General features: G+C 40.2%; 1 protein-coding gene across 1 annotated transcript in view; it reads left to right on the forward strand.

The window, feature by feature from the left end:
- Nucleotides 1–115: 115 nt before the first annotated feature.
- tsc1b (TSC complex subunit 1b) overlaps nt 116–22,306 on the forward strand; it is a 27,426-nt gene continuing 5,235 nt past the window's right edge. The window contains exons 1-20 of the mRNA XM_020601081.1: nt 116–426; nt 3,640–3,836; nt 4,033–4,136; nt 6,049–6,201; nt 7,721–7,865; nt 8,241–8,395; nt 8,492–8,565; nt 8,672–8,850; nt 10,835–10,953; nt 11,765–11,930; nt 12,061–12,182; nt 12,814–12,907; nt 14,511–14,618; nt 15,168–15,802; nt 17,649–17,650; nt 17,738–17,781; nt 18,739–18,905; nt 18,999–19,181; nt 19,382–19,492; nt 21,422–21,544. Of these exons, the coding sequence (XP_020456737.1) occupies nt 3,728–3,836; nt 4,033–4,136; nt 6,049–6,201; nt 7,721–7,865; nt 8,241–8,395; nt 8,492–8,565; nt 8,672–8,850; nt 10,835–10,953; nt 11,765–11,930; nt 12,061–12,182; nt 12,814–12,907; nt 14,511–14,618; nt 15,168–15,802; nt 17,649–17,650; nt 17,738–17,781; nt 18,739–18,905; nt 18,999–19,181; nt 19,382–19,492; nt 21,422–21,544 (2,793 nt within the window). The 5' untranslated portion in view covers nt 116–426; nt 3,640–3,727. The remainder of the gene's footprint in view (nt 427–3,639; nt 3,837–4,032; nt 4,137–6,048; nt 6,202–7,720; nt 7,866–8,240; nt 8,396–8,491; nt 8,566–8,671; nt 8,851–10,834; nt 10,954–11,764; nt 11,931–12,060; nt 12,183–12,813; nt 12,908–14,510; nt 14,619–15,167; nt 15,803–17,648; nt 17,651–17,737; nt 17,782–18,738; nt 18,906–18,998; nt 19,182–19,381; nt 19,493–21,421; nt 21,545–22,306) is intronic.

Here is a 22,306-nt window from a genome sequence, read left to right on the forward strand (position 1 = left end):
GAAGAATTTAACACAGTATCTAATTGTTGTGCCCCACCAGGATGTTTTATTTGTGCAAAAAACAAAAAACAAAAAACCGGTTTGCGCGTGCGCTCTTCACATGTGGGTCACGCGAAACCGCATTATGCACACTTAATCCTTCCACTAATAGGGAGATGGAGAAAACAATTTAAGCGTTGCACGGAGCGAAGTATTTAGCCAGGAGTACAGATAGAAGCATCACTTCTGACTTATTAGATGGATTAATAAGCTTTTGCCTGATGTTGAACTAGAAAATTAGCAGCAAAAGTTTCCGTTGCGACTTGCGGGGCGCTAACTTGTGGGATTCGTTTTGCATGTAGCTTGTCAGCGGAGGCTCACTGCGGTGGGATGGGCTGTGAGGTGTTCAAGATGGCGGCGCCCTGTGGAGTGCAGATACTCTAACAGGTAAACACGTCCGGTTATTTATATCTTATGGTTTTATTACAGTGAATCTCAATGAATATGACTTGTTTTAGTAAACCTGAGCTATCTGACTTGCTTTTCCGCTGGCTGAACGCGGCTGACAGGCAAGATGAATTCCCGACCGAGTGTGAGTTGGTGCTGCCAGCTAACGTTAGCTCTTGGCGCTGGGACTGTCTTGTTTTTGGAAAGACCCAGTGATGGATTTAGTGGATACTCTAAATACTCTATTGTGGTTTTATCTGCGTTTCTGTGTGCATACAGTTAGCGCTCGGTGTGCCTAAAAAACAATGCGTGCATAATTTTTTATAATCGGATAAAGTACACCCAACCCTGCCCATTGTTCTCTGCGAGTTGTTTACGACAGGCAGCAGCCAGCCAGTGGTCAGTCCACATAGACCAGAAGCTCTGCCGCTTTCCAGCCTCGTACTTCAGCCTGTCCGGACTCTGCACTCCTTTCGCTATTATGTCAGTAAAACACCTTGGTTTTCCCTTACTGGATAATTCATTGTGCATCCCTACCAGCTCTCTGCATCATGCTGCCTTGCTTTATCTTCCTGCTGCAGTCAAAGCTGACTTCAGTTTAACATTTTTCATGCATTAATCATTAATTTTCAGTTGTTGCATGTGCTCACTGGGCCTGCCATCTCTCAGGCTTTACTGTCACCATGGAGAAAAATGGGTAACCAGTTTTATCGTTTGTCCTCCTCGACCTCTGTCACTGTACAGGACTCAGCCCCCTCTCTGTCACCGTGTCTCCTGTCTTGTTTGTTACAGTTTTGGCTAATTTATGAGAATATTAGCTTCATCATAACAGAGCTGTAGTCAGGATTTTACAATGCAGTGCATGAGCAGATGCCAAAAAGTATTCAGTGGTTTGTTTACAATGGGCATAGTTTAAATTTATTAATATATTATCTGTACATTTTATTTTCCAAAAGCTGTTTGAAAATCTACTTTCTGACAGGAATAAAATTAGGGAGAAATACTGACTTTTTTATTTATTTGTTGGCTGATCTAACTAAACTCTGCATCAGAATGCTGTAATATTGTAGTGTTATTGTTTTGTAATTTCTGAAACATTAAACACTGCCTAAAAATGACAGTTCTAGTTTGACTTCCCATTATTGTATCAGCCTAATGAGATAAAACAAAACTAAACCACATGACCTGTTGTCAGTTTGATTTTGAAAGATATTAGAGGAGCCCTTCCTTTTGTACTCCAGTATAAGTTTTTCATCAAAATTCCCCCTGTTTAAATATGAATGTGTGCTTTTTGTGCCTGTTATGTAAAGCAAGTTAATGATTGACTGTTGCCTCTGATTTAATTAAATTATTTAGCTGCATAAGTTACTTTGAAGCTTAAATATATGTGCAGGTTCATATCCCTGTCTTTTCTAATATTGACCAACATCTTGACAAAATTAACTGCTAACAATATGTTGTTTCTTATCAAACTGGATAATCAGTTTTGTAATTTATCAAGCAAAAATGTAAAACATTTATGTGCTCAGTCTGCATAAAGCTTCTATATGTCCTCTGAATGTTCGTAACCTGCCTGTGATCACAGCGAGGGTGGTTCATGTTTGTGCCACTGACCTGTCCCTGAAAGATGAAGGTGGAAAAACAACCACATTTGAATCCATGTCCATACCTCGGCTCCCACCTACCCCATAACTGAGCAGTTGATCGATACCTGTGATAATTGCACCTTTAAATCCTCTGTAAATCAACCAGCAGTAATATATTTTATCTTATTTTGATTTGTTATGCTTGAGGGTGGCTTGGGAGACTAATTTCCTCCCCAGAGGGCCATGTTTCTATATGACATATAACCTTAGTGGAAATAAGATTTTAAGAATTTCCTCTTATGTCACTCTCCAAATTAGCTTCTATTATGTTAGTTTTGGTACCATGTGTCTCTAGATTCTCTAATGAAACTGTTTATAGCCTGTAAACCCATATAACAAAATCAGTTTTAGCCATATTATGATTCTAATTATCTTCTAGCACATTGTGTGTTGTGGCCTAAATGTTGAAAGGTGGTCTTAAGAGCTGATGAGCTCTCTGGTGCTGATTCATTACCCCTGTTAGGGAATAAGCTGCTGGGTGCAAACATCCTGATGATAACAACCTGCCTATCAAGATTATTTATGCTTGTTTTTCAGATGGAGATTTGCACAGCTCCCCTGATCTCCTTTACTTTGAGTGGCTGACTCAGCCTCTAACCTAAATATGTCATAGACAGCACAAATAGACTAATAACCTGAAGTGGTAAACACATTAGGCCAGATTTCTACTGGGATTTAATCATTGGTAAATGTACCTTTTGAATTCAACTCATTTAGGGCACTGGTTTCCAGTAAGCAGCAAAGATTTACTGTAAATGATTTGTTTGCTTCCAAGTCTGTCTGAATTATTTTTTGATTTGAGCTAAATTGTATGGGGTGATTGTTTAGCTTTTTTTGTAAGTGTGTGTGTGGTTCATTTATAATAATCCTCATTTCATGAGCACTAGTGTTGATGTATAAAATCAGTCATACATTTGTTGTGCTGTGGTTTATATATGACAGTTGTGTTTTACCAAAGAGTTGCCTGTATACACATCCATTAGACAAATAGTAACATTAATATTCATTTGGTGTAACATCTGCCTGGTGAATGCAAACCCAATATTCACTCTCCTTTTTGCTTTGTTTTGGTCTCCACCCACCCCTGAGGGAAATATCAGGCTTTCTGGGCTGCACAGTGCTTCATTGTTTTCACCAATCTTCAGTGGGGTTAAGGGTAAATTAAAGTTAGACCGAAGTTTGTTTGGGAATTCAGACACATGGAAATTTGCAGGTACATATTGAAAAATCACTGTGTTCTAATGTTAATTAGAGCCAAAGTGAGGAATAGTGCACATACTGTAGTTTTCTAACAACATCGTGGGAGCAAACCCACTTTCTTCTGAATGAATGACACTTCATAGCCATAATATCATCAACCATTTTATTCTTCAGAGGTATTATTCTGAGTAAATTAGGTAAAGAATTAGTTACCTCCTTAAGAATAACATAGAAATTATGTTTCAGCTTTGAAGAACTGCCATGTGTCTGAGTACAGAGTTGATATTGTCATGTGACCACTAATGCTAGCTCAGATTTCAACATAATTCTGCCAAATGTTTGTGAATTGGCCTTGGTGTGGATTTAGAGGTGCCTGGAGACTGTATTGGTGGGTGGCCCCAGGAGCCCTCCAGGCAGCCAGGGACGGACACTGTGAGAGAGACGCTGCCTCCACCATGGCCAGGGAGCAGCTCAACATGGGGGACCTCTTCCTGCTCCTGGAGACCTCTGACCTCCACCAGCTAGAAGAGATCAGAGGCCTTATCAATGAGCAGCTCAGTACTGGTAAGGCTACTTGGATTATTTATTGTCAAATCAGTGCTCAGCGATTTACCCTCTGTTTGAACAGCAATGATCTTTTTGAAATATCTTCTACTGACATTGCTCCCTGTTGGTTTGAAAGTTTGTGATTTAATGTGCTCACATCTCCCTATCTCAATAATGAATTCTTTCAATTTATTCTTCCATGTTTTCCTTGAAGAGCGAGGGTCCATGCTGCTGAATGGGCTGGTGGGCTACTTTTTGGAAACAAACTCTGCCCAGGCCGTACATATCCTCTCCTCAGTCAGAGAGCCACATGATAAGGTGAGAAAGACCCCCTACACAATCCTGTTCATGGAACTGTAAAATCTGTTAATTTCAATGGTTTTGCCGTGATCAGTGTCCAGTGAAGAGGTGAAATAAATACGTGCAAATGCTCTGCATAAAGTTCAACTTTTATGAATTTGTGCTGTTGACGAATGACATACTGTCTTAACAGTGCTGAAGGTTGGTGTGGTTGGATAGCCACAAAGTCCAAAATAGAAGAAGCTGTCATGGCTCACTTGTATTTAAGCTCTACTTTCAAAGTGAATCCTGTTTTACAGTTTGCTGACTGAATGGGACAGTGGTTGAAAATATATCTTTTAAATAACAAGTGTAGACTTAATGTCCCATTAGTAACTAAGATAAGCAAACAAGTTTTCTAATTGGCCGTTAGTAAGGCTGTTAGGTTGGAGATCTTTTTCCCCCTCTTAAAACACTTTTATTGCACAAATGTTGTGTAGCGGTGAACAAAATGTTCTGGGAAGTAAAAACAGAACAGTAGAGAAAAAAAAACAGATAAAGCTCACAGACTGACTAGGGTTGCAGGTGCAGAAGAATTCTGGTAAATTTTCTGAAAACATTCCATGGGAATTACAGGACTATTTGGGATTTATGGGAATTTATTGGAGGCTTGGGGTCATTTATACAAACTGTATCATATACAAACATAAATATAAACATTTTGTTCAGTCATAGGCAGACATTCACACAAATTTAAAAGTGACATTATTGACTTAGATTCATTTTATAGTAGAACTTTAATGTATTCTGTCATTGAACAACAAAAAAGCATGAATGTTGAATAAAATAAACATATTCCCTATGATTCATGCCAACCCAATGTAAAATTCCATTAATTAAAAATGTAAAATGAAAGCATTTCTTCAAGCTTTTCAACCTTCTAGTTTCTGCATTTTTCCTCGCAGTCCTTTCAGCCTTCCAGGTCTCTTCTTCCTGGACCCCATCAAAATCCTCCATGTCCGCCTCCTAGCTAGCTACTGTATAAAAACACATTTTGTTTTAGTGTTGGCCAGTTAAACTTTGATATCATAAATCAAATATATTCGCCCTAGTAATATCATCAGGCGTGCTTGACTGGATGTAGTCCTTGGGCTCAAAGGCAGTGGTATAGCTTCAGTCCTCCTGCTGTAGTGTGCAGGATTCTAGAAATTATCTTTACATGTGATTGTGGACTGCACAGTGCATGCAGGGGGCGTGGCCTCAGTAGCCCTGCTGTAAGTTTTAACCAAGATTATGCTGCAGGAAGTTCCCTGTTATGAGCTAATCAGCAATTTTGTAAATTTCCAGTTTATTCCCATTAATTCCCATGGAAAATTTCCAGAATTTTGCAACCCTAATTGTAACTGACTAGCCCTAGTTCAGCTGGGCAAATTAGCTTGTCAGCTTTAATTGTTCATGTGTGTATTCACTGTGTCACCAAGCTTTCAGCCCCATCACTTTCATGTGGACAAGCAAATGCCACTTTGCGGTGAAACCACAGCTTTGCTCTCAGTATTTAAAACAAGTTTATTTCCTGTTTCCCACTACCACATTCCATATATAGGCATTTGAACTTTGAGTCTTTTTAATAGACACTAGTAAGTAGTAATGTTAAAGGTAAGGAAAGTTGAAATCAATCATTTGCTTTGGGGCTTTTGTTGAATTGTGGTTTTGTGTGATTGATGTGGGGCTTTGAGCTCATCATCACTATTTCTGTAGTCTTCTATGATTTTATTGCATGTACTTGAAATGCCCATGTTTGGACTGTTATAGAGGTCATTATAGAATCAAAGTGGTCTTTTGTAGTAGTTAATTAATATTTCCTATAACAGCCAAATGCTCTGCCCAGTACATCATGTGTATTTATTGTGTTAAATACAGATTTAAACCTGCTCTCTTTCCTCCCTCACAGCACCTTCTGGACAAGATGAACGAGTGTATGACCAAACAGGTCTGCCGACTGCCCGCCCTCACCCTGCTCGGCCATGTAATTCGCAAGCAACCGTCCTGGATCCACAAGATTGCTCGGTACCCTCTGCTGCTCTCACTACTCAAATGCCTAAAGGTAATGACCAATTATGACACAACGAACCACAAAATCTCCTTGTCAAGGTGCTGAAGTGTATGAATGGATGAAGGTTAGAGATTTCATCCAGCTGCCTTCAGAATTGAGCCAATGTATAGTGACTCTTCCTTAGCGATATTTATCATGCTGTTAATCATCCTGCAAGATTTTCCTGGTACGTTGGGCAGTAAGCATGTCTGTTAACAGCTACTTAAGGGAATATTTGTTTGGATTAGCTTCATCTGCAGTGATACTTGAGGCTGGTTTTCAAGCCTCTCTGTAAACCTTTTGCAGATGTGTTTTTTACAGATCAAGGAGTTCATATTGGCAAACAACAAAAGTGTGTTGTTGAACTCTAACAACTAGTGCCTTACCAGTTTGACCGATTATTGATTAGCTTTGTCAATCATTGCACCTTAGAGAAACACTGTGTTTGTCTACTCAGACCGAACAAAGATGAAGCTTACAGTATTGCTACTCAAACATTTGTTGGTTAAATTCTTGATTAGGTTAAGTTTTCAGGCATGCTATCAGCTGGGGTGTGGTGATGCCAGTGTTGGTCTGTTGGTCCACTGCTTTACCATGAAATCATACAACAGTCAACTCATTTGTAGTGATTAATACCAGAGACCCATGATTCTTAAATCCCTAATACTTACTAACTAATTTAAGCCTGTATGCATGGACAGCAGGTAATGTCAGTCAGACCGCTGCACAGTCTGCACATACTGTCAGTTCTGTACATGCTGTTGACACCAAGTCACCTTATGTTAGGGAGCGGAAATGGTATGATTCCCTTGTAGGAGTGTTGATTCTACTTTGGGTCATGAATGCTGCCTCTGTTGTGTTCTTTTGTTTTTTTTGTTTTTTTTAATGCAGTTATGACCATAAATATTGACACCATAAGTGTCTGTCAGATAACACACCACTTATTGCAGAAAATTGTTGCTATCACAAATTCTTTGATATTATCATATTTATTTGTTTTGTTTGCATTGTTACAACACAAAAAGCAGAGAAAAAGAGGTGGACAGAAAATGAGGGAGACCTACGACAAAGGTCACCAGCCAGATCCGAACCGTGGGTGTCATACCACTGTGCCTGGGTATATGGTTCGCTGCATTGTAACTGTTTGGCTTTTGTGGCGCTCCACCTCTTATGTTCAGAGTAAAATGGATTAGTCACATACTTTCTCTGAAAACAGCAAGTAGCCTATGGCAAAAGCCTTACTTACACATGTATACATTAAAACAGCGACTCCAGTGCCCTGGGAGGATATGTGTAGGGCAGAAAAAGATGGAAGAGAGAGAGAGAGGGGTGTCAAAACTTGTAAGCTTGGTGGAAAGGTCCTAAGCGGTCAATCTTGGAATGCAGCTTTTTGTCACCGCCAATCTGCTCTCATCCACTTTCTAGGCAAGATGCACAAAGTTCACCTTAGACAAGCCCATGGAGAGTGTGAGAAGTGCCAGTACACAAGAAACAGTCCTCTGTCTTTGTCTTAAACTTTATTTCCTTGCAGACAGATACAGATGTAGTGGTGCTGATAACTGGAGTGCTGGTGCTGATCACTCTGCTCCCCATGATCCCCCAAGCTGGGAAACAACATCTTTGGGAGTATTTTGACATCTTTGGCCGCCTGGCATCCTGGAACCTTAAGAATCCCGGTAGGGACCTCTTGTCATATCCCGTGTATGTGCTTGTACATTCAGCAGTTAAAGCTTCTTAGTTCATTTTGAATGGGCCAGTCTCAGTGTACTGATGTAATGCCTAAAACTAGACACTTTTAGGCTGTTGTGTTTACCTGCACAGCCACATGCTGTAGGGTTTTTGGGAGTGTAACTATGACTGTGTTTTTGTCACCTGCATATAGTCTTGCAGAAGGATTTGCAGCAATCTAGGCGGTCAAGTGGACTACAATAATCCAAATTTGGCCAGAGAAAAGGAAATTGGGTGGAAAAATAATCTTGCTTTTTATGTAGGTTGAATTTCTTATCCTGGAGTTTGTGTTTCTTCTTCCTCTTCTTTTTTAACACATTCAGGGCATGTTTCAGAGGTTTACCTAATCCACTTACACGCCAGTGTCTATTCACTCTTCCACCGTCTGTATGGCATGTACCCTTGCAACTTTGTGTCCTACCTGCGATCTCACTACGGCATGAAGGAGAACATGGAAACCTTTGAGGAGGTGGTGAAGGTGAGGCTGATATTGCTGCTGCTGGGCTTTGTTGCTCTGCATTAAAGTTTCTGTAGCAAAATAATTATTAATATAAACGTTATGTCCAACCTTCAGCCGATGCTTGAACATGTTCGCATACACCCAGAACTCGTGACAGGAACAAAGGAGCATGAGCTTGACCCCACTAGGTAAGTGCCATGCTGTTCTGCCTGGCAGAGAAGCAGTCTAGTGTATAATCTTTTTTTTCCAACTCTACTGCTCCACTTTGACTGTTGGTGCTATGCTTTGCTGTAGGTGGAAAAAATATGAAATCCACGATATTGTCATCGAATGTGCCAAAGTGTCTCTAGACCCCAAGGAGGCCTCCTGTGAGGAGGGCTATGCCACCATGCCTGAGAACTTTTACCCCCAAATCCACCCGCGACCACAAGACTCCACTTCCAGCCCGTACACAGACCTCCACAGCAGCTACGGTCAGAAAGCATCTCATGCATGTGAAACAAAATAGAGCCTGAACGATACTTGATTTTTAAGGATGATGACACAAATTTGACAGAAAATCTGTTCATCTGATGTGATTTTTTTTTTTCCTTTTCCATAAACACATAATCAATTTTTTTTTAAAATTAAAAATAAATTTGTGCTCTGTAGTAGAAAAATTATGTTACAGAAACAGTTTCTAAGCTACTTCAAACATACCAATGGCATTTCTTGTTAACTATTCCAAATATATGCAATGATATAATATATCTGAGGAAGTACTTACTACCCAGAGCAAAGGAATCGGGGAATAATAATAACAAGAGGAGAATGCTGTCGGCCCATATTTTTATAGGTATACTCTTTCCTTGAACATGATAAACAAGAAGCAGCAAGAAGATGAAATCATTGACATGTAGTGTTATGACAGGAAGTTGCAATTGGCTAAGACAATTTGTGGTCATTATGACTAAAGAGGATTGCTTTTGGCTGCTTACTTATCATGTCTTATCGTAGTGTTATTTACATGCAGACTGTTCTGCTAGAACATGCACAGCTTGTCATTACTAATAGGTATCTCAGTCAGAGTTGGAAATGTAATGGCTAACATTTAATATTCAGATGTATTTTAGCAGCTCTTTTACAGCTCTTAAGTGTGAAAACATACAGTAGGAGTGGTTGACATGGGGGGAAAAACCCTTTTAGCCTGATATTTGTTTTTTCTGTCTTGCATCGCAATGTTAATATATCATAACAATGAACATTTTCGGTAAAAATTAAAAGTGAAGGTGTTATGGGTAAAATAACCAGCTGTGAATGCCCAATTTTCATGGTCCTTCATGTGTGAGATTAGTCTGAAACAAAGGTTTGACCACCTGCTGGTCTCGATTTTTATTTATTTATTTATTTATTTTTTATCTGCTTAGTTACTGTTTCACTTTGTTTGATCCCAGTTTATTATGACTTAAGGGTGTCTTGTGACCTATTCTGTTTTGTCACTTATACTGTCATGTCATGAAGATAATGATGCTGGTTTTGAACAAAACCAATGCGTTTTAGTTTGGGATGATCACGTGATTCATTAGTTAGCTAATCAAAAGCATACTGACTGCAGGGGGGTCGGAGTCAGTGTGGACTGAATGGATTAAACACTTAAGATGCACGTATGCACCAATCATATCTACTGAAGTCCCAGTTTGAAGATAGTTGTATCTGAAACCCACCATCAATCCTTCTTGACGTAACAGACTACTGTTAACTTTGAAAATGAATTGGCACTAGCCAGTTGAGTGAGAGAGCTGAACTGTGTATGAAACCCAACAGACTTCGCCAAGAGCAGAAATTATTCTTCAGAAGAAAATGGTCTACAAATAAATTGCATACACAAACAGGAAAGCGTGCATGAAATTCATCAGTTAATATTTCATTTGAAATATAATAGCCTAATCATCATCATCATTATCATCATGTTGACTGCTACACTATAGAGCACAACAGTGACTACATAAAAAGAGCTGGAATGTTGTTCCAGTGATTTTTTTTTTTTTTTTTTTTTTTCCCCATTTACTGTGTTCTACTGTATTAGTTTTCGTCTCTCTGAATTTTTGTTATAAAACCAGGCTATGCAAACTGGATGGTAAGGGTATATAAAATAATGTATGAAAAATACATATTCTTTTTGTAAAGCAGAGGTGGTACCACCATCTGAGAAACTTGGTGGTACCAGCACCATGAGTATGAAGTGCTAGTCTGTAGCCTTGAGTCAGTAATGAAAAGAATAGTTAGTTGGAGGACTAATTATATTTTCACAATGAGTTTTCTGTAATGAAGGAATTCTGCCTTTTTAGTGATATTGTTCACATTAGTTGTTTAAAGGACAAACCCCAAACAGTGGTGTCAAAGAGCAGAGAAGAGATCACAGGTTGTTAGCTGCATTCATCGGAAGATTGATCAGACCGTTTGTCTTTTTGACAACAGGAAGCTCTTCTTCGACCCCACTCTCAACTCCACGGCAGCCGCCACCCCCACCCCTGTCCTTGCCCCCCTTCTCAGGGACACAGTTCTCCTACCGCAGCCCACAGACCTCCAGACGCCAGGTAAGATCATCCATAACACAGTCAAAAAGCTGTCAAAATCTTGGTTTAGTACACAAGATTGTTCAGTAACTGATGAATAGAGGGTAGTACCAGAGCACCACATCGTTAAGTTTCTGATTACTGCAAGCTGTTGTACACTGGGTTATGCTTGCTCTCCATTTATCACTTGTCTGATGTAGTGAGTTTATTGCTTTTTTCCAAAACCTCCACAATGCCCTTAATGAGGAGTGACTGACTGCCTGCCATGTGATTTAAAAAGGAGAGAAGAAGTGGGTGGACCATCAGCGAGTTGAAAGTCAGCAGTCATGCTTCAGGCATTACAACACACCCTCTCCAAAACTTGCCCTACCACCGCTTTGTAGACACCCTTAAGGGCTGGTTGCCTTGGAGATGTTGTCTGTCCCTTTTTGTTATTGGGCTTGCCAAATGAGGGGGGGGGATTCTGGGTGTTTTACTACCCCTTGGGCTCTGACTGAGGATTTGTCTCTGTGTTACACTCCTCCAGAGCCAGCCAGTCAGAAATTCTGAAGAACTCAGAAGGCCCACGAGTTTATGAACTAATGCATTTTAAATTGCCGTTGACTTGGCTCCTGTACCATAAAGACAAAAATTCACTAAACTTGGACCAGGAGATGTGGGAGGAAGACATGGTCTCACGCGTAGTGGGGGTATGAGAACTGGAGTCAGTCTCTGCTGACACTGGGCGACAGGTGGGGTACACCCTGGACAGGTCGCCATTCTGTCACAAACACTGAAATTATTATACCATGTAAATCTCATACTGTTGCAACCCTACTGGTCTCCTTTGCAGAACTCCACCTGTGAACTCAACTCTTCCTGCGGGGGGAAGGACCCTCTTTGGAGCCCCTCCTCGTTGTGTGGCATGGCCACGCCCCCTTCCTCCAGGGGCATGTCACCCAACCTAGAGCTCTCCCACAGTGCCTCACACCTTCCCAGCCGCTTCCACTGCACATCAGGTCAACACTTGCATTGCCATCATAGATTTTAGCTAAGTTGACAGTGTACTGTGGTGTGTTTAACTTTTTATCTGAGTGATGCTCTGTAATTTTCTTTTCTACTCACTGCTAATTGTTTTGATCTAAGCAGGAGGGAAAGGAACGCCTGCCTCCAGCACTCCAGCCACCTCTTCTCCACCTCCCACACTATCAGATGACTTCCCCATAATCTCCTTACCAGCCAACACAGTCCAGTCCAGTCCACCAAGAAAGGTGTGCACTCTCCTTTATTGTGAAATGTGTCCTCAACAGAGTTTATAATGGGTAGTTTGTAGATCTGTTTGTAGCATTCACTACATATCGTTACCCTAAACTGAGTTCCCCTTATATACAGTTTTTCAACTTTCACAGTGGTGTAGTTATTCAGGATATTGTTCTTTGTGTGATAATAATATACTTTCAACAAACAATTTAGTTTCTTCCATTTTGAAAACTAATTTCATTAGCAGCAGGAAGCAAACTGATATGTGTAGTATAAGTATTTCATTTAGTATTTAAAACTAAAGGAACAGGACAGTTGAAGTTGCCATATTACTGGGTTCTCAGCAGTAGACTGATTTGGTTGGATTTCTGTCTCGTAAGTGTTCCCTATGTTCTTTATGGACTACATCTCCATCTGTCAGTCATTGAGGTATTATGAGCTTGTATTGTAGAAGTGGTCTGCACAAAAAATACGATTCACACATTCAGAGGTGAAGAATATAAGGCATAGTTCTGATCTGTGTTTTTTGGCATTTTGCAACAAATCTCACAAGAAACTGAAATAGGAGAAAACCACTATTCTGTTAGCTTAAATTAATTAATGATATAGCTCCTCATAAAACAATGGACTCTGACTTTTTAGGATCGTCGACAAGGAGAAAGCAGTAAGCCTGCACTGGTGAGACAGGAACCAGTGAAAGATACAGAGAAGAGTGCAGAAGTAACAACAAGTAGAGGTTAGTCATGATGTGTGTCTCGTGATTTATCGTATCAAATTCCACAGTAGATGTCTTCACAGGTTTTCACTGCACTTCACAGAACCTGTAGTGGGTCCACTCTGATTCACCAGGACAGATATTCCCAGACTTTTCAGACCATGTACCAAACCTAACTTCCCAAGTACCACGTCCCACTACAGATATCAAGAAAGAGCCACCTGACCTTTGCAAGTTCACCACTGCTACTACAAGTACTACTGTTACTCAGGCCCTAGGGCTGTTGTCACTTTTTATTCGAGTTTTGAACATTTGTCTGAACGCTGTGGAAAATATAAGTTTGAACTGTAATGACCTGCTTGACTCCAACAATGTGCACTGTGTCAATAAGCACAACAGGCTGTTTGATGTAATTCGCCTTGCGGTCCAAGAAAAAATTCACTGTCAACTTGACCAGTTACATCCTGTTGACCCCTCAGTAACATAACCTAGTAGCATTATGTTTGCAAGGACAAAAAGTAGCGAGCAAAGTTATGCTGATTGGGCAACGATGACATCGGAGTGGTGTCAAGGTAAACCGTTTGCTGACTCTGCTTAAAAAAAAAAAAAAAACTAATTTGAATTATTTCAAATGAATTTCATATTAGTTTCAACATCATTCAGATGTGATTTTTGGAAAAAGTGACAGCCCTATCTGGCCCAGCATTAGGATGAAGTGAGTGTTGTCCTTATAAATAAAATAAAAGCCATTGATTTAAACAGGCACAAGCCTCAGAAAGACTAAATAATAAAATAAGGCTACTTTTTCAAAATAAAAAAATAATTGTATTAATTAGAGCATGAACAAAAATCACTGTTGAAAAAGCTATTTGCACTTGTAGCTCTCTCTCTCTGTGCAACTGTGAGGGAATGGAATTCAGGCTGAAAGTTACATTTACTGTCATGAAAATCAAGCAGGCTAAGATACCAAACTTATGTTCTGTCTGTTTATCAATCTAGTCTGCACCGTGTCAGTAATATTGACATTGTGGCACCTACATTCGCCTGCAGATGAATGAACAAAGTCAAGCTCATGTTATGCATGTTGGTCATAACATCACATCAGCCTAAGTGGCTATGCACAGGCAAATTTTATTTTAAGAATATTCAAATGATTATCAGCTGAGTTTTACATCTTTGTAGCGTGAAGTTCAGGACTTGGGCCAGTTGGAGTATGATTGTTAGGCCTTTCAGCAAGCCTCTGGTGTACACCAGTGGTACTAGTACCGAAGTTTGGGAATCACTGCACTGGGATGAATCAGAAGGGTGAATTAGATGCACTAATGCTACCTAGACCTTAAACCTGTGGCAGTAAAACCGGACCCCACCAGCCAGCTTAGAATAAATCTCATTTGTACTCAGGTCAGGTCTCCTTTATTGGCAACTGAGTGGAACTGTGAAGACGTTTATTTGTGATACCAAACAATAAATTATTAGCCCATCTGTCTTGATCTTAATGAGGTGCAAACTTGTAACCACCTTCCCTAAATTAACTTTATCAAAGGCTTGTTTGATTTCATTTGCTTTTTGGAGACATTCTCACCGAATTCACATCCACAGTTGTGATATATACTTTACTCATCAGATGTAGGAGCTGCTGAGAACGTCTCTATGACTTTGACGGAGCTGTCGGTCTTCTTGAAGAAACAGGAGCTGGAGCTTCAGCTGAGAACAGAGAAAGAGAGGGAAGAGGGTGAGCATTGACTTTGGTACAGATCTTAGAACTAGATCTAGTTGCATTGTGACTCAGCATGGGAAACAATGTGGTGTTCTTCCTAAAGAAGATAATCCACCAAAACTAAATCATGCTGAATGTAAATTTTAAATTGGAAGTTAAATGAACCTGAGCTCTTAGACTTGGACTGAATATCCAGGATGCTAGCACTTCTCTGTTTACATTATATCCCTTTGTGTTTAGCTAGCTCTGCACAGTTATTGGTTTAAATCGCTTTTGAGCCACTTGTACTAAAACTAAATACACCTACAGCTCTATGAGCTACTTTGGATAAAAGCATCTGCCAAAATGGCACAAGCTCTGTTGCTTAAGCCAGCTGCTTAGACTTAAACATTTCCCTTCTGTTGAGGAGAAAACAGAAGTCCTTAAAACTCAGTTTTTCTGTGAGACAGCAGGTACTTTGTTCTTATTGTGACTACAGAAATATTTAAGCACAGACCTTGACATTCAGAGCATGCATACAGGTTTAGCTCCACCACAATCATCCATATGTTGTTTTTGCTGCAGCTGCCATCACTGAGGAGCTGCTGAAGATCACTGAAGATAAGCAGGAGCTGTCAGTCCTGAGAGGCTTTGACTCCCCTTTCTATCACACCACTGAGACACTGACTGGCTGTCAGGCACAAGGCAAGACCCTCTCCATCACCCATCCTGGAGGCCCCGTCCGGGACACCCATAATGTTGTATCAACACCAGACAAAGCAGAGAATACTGCGAGTGCCAGTGGTGTTGGCAGTGAAAGAGGAGCTGGAGGAGCAGGAGGAGACAGCAGGTATTCAGCTCTCAGCCTTGAACAGTCCTGGTCCCTCCAGTCAGGTTTCACCCCCATCGATCACCAGAGCCCCTCTGCCCCAGATGACGAGGTGGGCAAATTTGTGATGTTCTCCCCGAGCCCGTGCAGCAAGACCTCAGCCCTGGTGCCATATGAGGCGTTTTTTGACTTGGCTCTGCCCAGGGCAGCCTCACTCTTTGTGGGGCAGAAAACGTCGGAGGTGGTGCACAAGGCGGCAACGGAGAGGCTGTCGCAGCAGGAGGAGGGCTTAGAAGACAAAGAAGAGGAAGGGGTGGTTGCTGCTTCACCACTGGAGATGCTGGATCGCCTTGTTCAGCCGGGAAGTGACGCCCACGATAAAGGTCTGTCTGTTAGTTGACAAGATACTTGTCCAAATGAACTAAAAAGATTTCAGCTAAATTTGTTGCAATATTGGACCAGAAGTCAAGTAGCAAGTGATGGGTGCAGAGAACTCCAACGTATGACAGTTTATGAATGCCATAAGCCGTGCAAGAAGTTTTCTGGATTCCTTTCAAGGTACTCTAAATTTGCCTGTTAGCCATGAGTATTTCCACCATAACTGGTTTTCTGCTATTTTTCAACATTCCTTCTCCAGATCTTGAATGAATCCTCACCAAAGCATACTCATAAGAAACATGGAATATTCACCAAAATTTAGATATTTATTTATATGCCATATAGTTTTACATCATTTTGAGACGTGGCCTGTTTGACATGAACTGCTATAAATAGCTCTTAAATGCATTGTGTACAGGTATTGTGTAGACAGGTGTATATCAAATCTGAGTGATCCTGCAAAATTGCTCTTTATACCACTGGAACGCAATGAATTTTAAAAGCTTAAAGACTGGTCATTATTCACCTAACCACCTAGGCATATCCAAAATCGTGGATACCATAAACCACAGATTTTTAAAGCAGATGTAGATTAAGATTTTTCAACGCTTTTTTGTTGATGTAGAGGGTTGTGTGGCCATGGCAGATGTATTTGCTCTCTAGATCAGTGAGTATGTTGTCAGAATGACCCGCACGTTGATCACAAGAAACTCAGGAGTGGGGTTTTGATGTGTCGTTCACTGTGCAGAGCCGCCTGCGTTGTTCCCACTCTACATTCAGAGGCGTTCCTAATGTTCTGACCCTTTCATGTATGTAGCTGGGGAGGAAAAAAATATAGACACCTCTGAATATAATGTAGTCCAGTGCAACACCACCTTTAACTATGACTTCAATAATAAACATATCATTGAATTTATACATTTATGACAATTTGACCAAAAACAGAAACATTTTGAGCTCCATAAACACAGATGTTCAGGTGGAAGTGTTGCATTGAAGTGTTTGCTATTGTACAGGTGTACCTAATGATGTGGCCGGGGAGTGTATTTAACTTGCAGAGATGTGCTGTAATGCTGACCAAGACAACAAATAAGTGTATTTCCCAAAAGGTGCCATGACAGATTGTGTCAAGTTTAGCTTATCTTCTTAGACAACTATAAACCGCAATATATTGATTTGAGAACTTCAGGATAAACTGATATGACCTGTGATAATACATTGAAAACAGAGATTATAACTATTTCTGTAGTGGTGTGTTTTGTTTGTTTATTTATTTATTTACTAATCTGAATTTTTGGTTTAAGGTTGTTGGACATATAAATGATAACACAGGTGTACAAGCGGAACTATATGTGTGCGTTTCAGAAAGCCCAGACATTTTGAATTTTCATGCATCGATTTTCATCTTAATATAATTATATACCACAATATAGTGCAAATATAAAATGAATTTATTTCACATTTTAGGTGCTGCATTTTTCTCAAATAATATTCAGTATATCCTTATAGATCTTTATGTATCACTGTCATCTTTATCATAAGCATAACTTTATTGCCAAGTATTACAAGAACACAAGGAATTTGACTCCAGCTCAATGGCCCCCAATGTACACAACATAAAAACAAAATAAATACACAATATATACAAGCTAAAAAATCACAAGTTAGAAGAGCAAACAGAGACTAGCTGGTCATCGTTGTAATAGCCCGGGGAAAGAAACGATCTCTTATCATATGGCAAACAGTACTACAACACTATCATGTGTTAACTTGTCCTCTGATCCAGGTTGTCTCTAAATGTAGTACCATGACATCTGTCCTGTCCATGGCTGATTAAAGTATTTTTTTTGTTGTAGCAGAGGTCGTAAACAGAAAAAAGAGCTTAAGAGAGAAACATCCCAGGGAGATCCTTTTGATAAACTGTTCTTTCACTCGGTCCTTTTTACAGGTTACCTTTGCCAAGTAAATCAGCTGACTGGACGCACTTTGGAGGTAAAGCACTCACACCACAGCACTGTTGTACACTGATAGAAGAAACTATTATGAAGACTGCAGACAGTGCATTATTTAGGCATGACTAGTGATTCATCACGAGTTCTGGGACATGAACTGCAGATTAAAACCTTATCAAGCAGGATATAGAAGATGTTCTACTGAGTTTCCTGTAGTCATGCAGATTTTGTTAAACTCAGAAATGTAAAAGTTGTCCATTTATTAGTTTCTTCTCATGTTGTTTTCCTCAGTCAACCTGAAAAAGAATCTAGTTTTGTCGAGTTAAAGTTCACACAGATTATCCCTTTGTTGTTAGCAGGATATCTCTAAAGTGTAACACATTTTCACTGAAATTTGGAACTGGAAGTACAGCATTGCAGCAGACCTGTACAGGCAGGCAAAGTTTATTTAAGTGATGTTGAAGGCATATATTGGTTGAAAGGTTTTGTTAGCTAATGTGTAGTCCTAAGCATTCTTAAGATGAATTGTGCAGAATCTGAAGTTTACTTTTAATAATTTTTTGTAATGAACTTTTGCACCAATCTAAATGAAAAATATCTAGTGACTCTATCCCACGATTGTCTGTCATGTTTATATTAATACAGATCCTGATCAAAATGCTGATGAACCTTTATTGTAAAAGACACTTATAGAGGGTTTTGCAATGTTAATGCAGTTTTATGTTTTCATAAATGTGTTGTTTCTACTCTGTGTATGTGATTGATCAGCAGATCTTCCCTTTGTAACATGGACCTGACACAAACCGAGATAACATAAAATTGATTATGATAAATAATTTGCACCTTTTCTCTGTCAGCCTTAAGGGCTCAGCAAAATCACAGCTTTGCACTGATATGCAGACTAATCATTATTTAAGTGTGCAACTCCAGAATAGTCTCATCTCTGGTAGCATGGGCGACTGTGTTATTGACACTAATATTACAATGGCCTCCCCAGGATCGGCTCCACTGGACGAGCTTCACACGCTGCGCAGCCAGCTGTTCCTGCTGCACAACCAGCTGCTGTACGAGCGCTACAAGAGGGAGCAGCACGCCGTCCGTAACAGACGTCTCCTCCGACGCATCATCAATGCTACTGCACTGGAGGAACAGAACAATGCTATGGTAAGTTTGCATGTGTTCATTATCTGCACTCTCACAAAAGGACCAGATGAACATTTTGAGAGGAGAAGTGTGTGTTTGCGTGTGTTCATGCAGAAAGACCAGCTGAACCTGCAGAGTGTGGACATCCTGTCTCTAAAGGAGAGTCTGCAGGTTGAACAGCAGCGCTACAGGCAGCTGTGGGATGACCGGGAGACAGTGGTCACCAGGCTGCACAGTCAGATCAGACAGCTGCAGCAGGGCCGAGACGACTACTACACCAAGAATCAGGAGCTCCAGGTACACACACATACACACACAACTGCGAGCACTCACACCCAGGTATCCACCAGTGTATCTATTTTTATTTAAATGCAATACCGCTTCAGTCACAGTACAATGATAATATCAGTACATACAAATGTATTTGGTGAATCTAGTCACCAGTTTAAGAAAACTTAAAAAAAAAAAAAAAATCTGAATCTGTTTTTTGTTTTCAGATTAAGTTGCAGGAGTGTCAGAAAAAGATGGATGAACTGGAGGCAGAGCTTCAACGGGCCAACAACAAAGTCTGCCACACTGGTCACTTACTCAACCAGATGACCATCAAGGTAAAGAAATTCTAGAGCTGCACGCTATACTGTAGCTGTGTTTCCACTGTCAGAACCTAATGAGTAGTAAGCGCCATGCTTCTTATCATCACTTGGCCTCACGGGTTGACACAAACCATCCTACTTTGTTTTCCCACTGTATGTTTCCATGTCAGTCTTTGTTCAGAGGAGACACAGGATGTGAAGTTATCACTCAGCAATGCAATCAGCCAGTAACAAAGACTGTGTGAGCAGTTTGTCAAACAGCCATTGAACGAGCAGAACACAAACTTACAGAAATGTGACATCTTCGCTGCTTTGCCTGTGGTCGACTCACTAAAGTTCCCATTTTACCCCTAAACCAATGAGTGAATGAATAATGATATCAGTGTCATTCCAAATTCCAGCAGTAGGTTTTCATGGTCAAATAATCAAATTATGAGGGTCAAGCTATCATGGGAATAATATTGCTTTTATGGAAACCAAGTTGCCCCTTGTCGGAGGTCTGCACTCTCTGAATGCTGTCTAGTTTTATTTGTTTCACTTTGATTGCAAAATATAGTTAAATTCCCTTTTTGGATGTGAAATTTGTTGTTGTTTGGTGTTTTGTCATTAAAACTAAGACAGTTTTATTTTTGTTGCAGCTTTTAAAGTGCTTAAAGGTGGATAAATACATTAGAACATAAAAAAACAGTGTAAAAAGCAAAATAAAGTCAATCAGAATATAATCTAAATACATATAAAATACTACTGCAGAAAATATGAAGAAGTGCAGTTACACTACAGTAAATAGATGGCCAAAAATAAATACAGGAAACAAGAGCCCAGTAATAAAAGGCAGAAGTTCTGTTAGGTAAATACTGGCGATGGCTTTCAGACATGACCAGACTGCTACAGAAAGAGACATGGTGCTCAGTGATATTTGCCACCTGGTATACGAGGGTATAGTGAACACTGAGGTGAGAAGTCATGGAGTGAAACAAGAAGAGAGTTCTCTGTTCTCTCACAGAGAGATGTACATCTCCTCTGGTCACTCATTCATGGCATCATTTGTTAGAGAATCCTGCTCCTGATGGTCTTCTTGTGTGCTCTTACTTTGGTGCATGTGAAGTGTTTGGCTGGATTCATCTTTTTATTCAAGCATTTGGCATGGATTAATAAAAAATGGACAGAAGGACAGCTGACTTGATAATTATTGAGATTGTATGAGTTTAACCATTTTGCAGCAAACTGAAAATATTTTCACAGTCTGATATGGTATCTCTTCAAAAATGCTAAATTGATTATTGGGGTCAGACCTGGGGCGTTACAACAGCACATGCCCCATCCTCATCCTGCAACCTCTTTGTAAACTGCTGATTTTCCCAGGGCTCGGTTGCCTTGGAGATGTCATCTCCTCCTCTCTGTTTTTGGGTCAGCAACACAGGGGGCCATGGTGTTTTTCTGCCTCCTGGGGTTTGTCTGAGGCCTGTTTCCCTCCTCTGACCAGAATGAACTGACGCCCTGATTAACAAGGAGCAGGATTCAGGAAGCAGGCAGTTCAAATCAGATCGCATCCACACAGTCAACTAAACATCCACATTAATGACATTCAGTATCATGGTTTAGTATCATATAACCTCTTGGTCTGGAGATTAATTTCTTAAGATAATTTTTACAGAATGACTGTAAAGCATGACATTTCTCTTTTCCATTGTGCACAAAGTAAATTCTGCCATAAACTAGAATTTGTTTCAGACAGAATTACCTTCTCAAAGTGATTTGTATTATGAAATATTTGTGTGACTCTAGCGTGTTGTTAAATTTTTGATGGATTCAGTGAGATGGTTAATGACTAAGCCTGTAGTGCTTATTGTTTATGTCTTCCCAGATCTTTCTGGACAGATGTGATTTGTAGCGTAATTGCTGTTTTGCCCTCTGTCGTCATTGTTTGTCTCATGTGTCCTTCAGCTGAGCAACAGCGAGAGCACCCAGCAGCAGATGAGCTTCCTGAACAAGCAGCTGCTGCTCCTCAGGGAGGCACATAAGCTGTCCATGCAGGAGTTACACCACACAGGTGCAGATAATACAAAGGTATGGTTCACAGAAGAGTGTGTGTGTGTGTGTCTGTGTGTGCTTGACAGATTCAGAGAACTGAGGAGGTGATGCACAGAAGTGAAAAAAGGGACACTAACTGGATTTGTTGGGTGTCAAGTCAAACTGTCTCACTAAAGTGTTTTTATCTTCACTGCAGCATCAGCTCTACTAGGCTGGTTTAAATGTAGAAGAACAGCAAGGCTGGATAAATCATTTTTGAAAACATTTCAGTCTTCATTATTTTTAAAGGCTATAATAGATATTTTACTCTCCAGGAACAGAGAGCACACTATATATCTATATATATATAATATATGATACTGTACGTGGGGTTTGTAGTGTTGGTTGGACAAAATGAGTAACTGGATGACTTCAGTTAGAAAGTTCTGATCAGTGCCAGAGAAATGAACCAGACTGTCAGTGTAGCTTCTCCTTTCATGTCATACCCATTTTCAGTCCAATAAATCACTGAACGCTCAGTGGCACTTTATTTCTTGGAAAATGTTTAAACTTTTAGTCAAATGCACACTGTAGTTAGCTAAGATCTAGAAGAGATCTGTTTCATGCATCTTATTTTTTTTCTGGCTTTGAATAAAGCGTAGCTATGTTAGTTGAGTCAGGTTGTACCGCTGGATGCGTTAACACGCTCATAACGTGACCATATGTTAGCGGTGCTGCATTTCATCCAGTACATTTGGCTGAGCTGAGATGACACCTGCTACCTATATACAGTGTGTGTGTGTGTGTGTGTGTGTGTGT

This window comes from Monopterus albus, unplaced genomic scaffold (genome assembly GCF_001952655.1).
Source record: "Monopterus albus unplaced genomic scaffold, M_albus_1.0 scaffold50.1, whole genome shotgun sequence".
Lineage (NCBI taxonomy): Eukaryota > Metazoa > Chordata > Actinopteri > Synbranchiformes > Synbranchidae > Monopterus > Monopterus albus.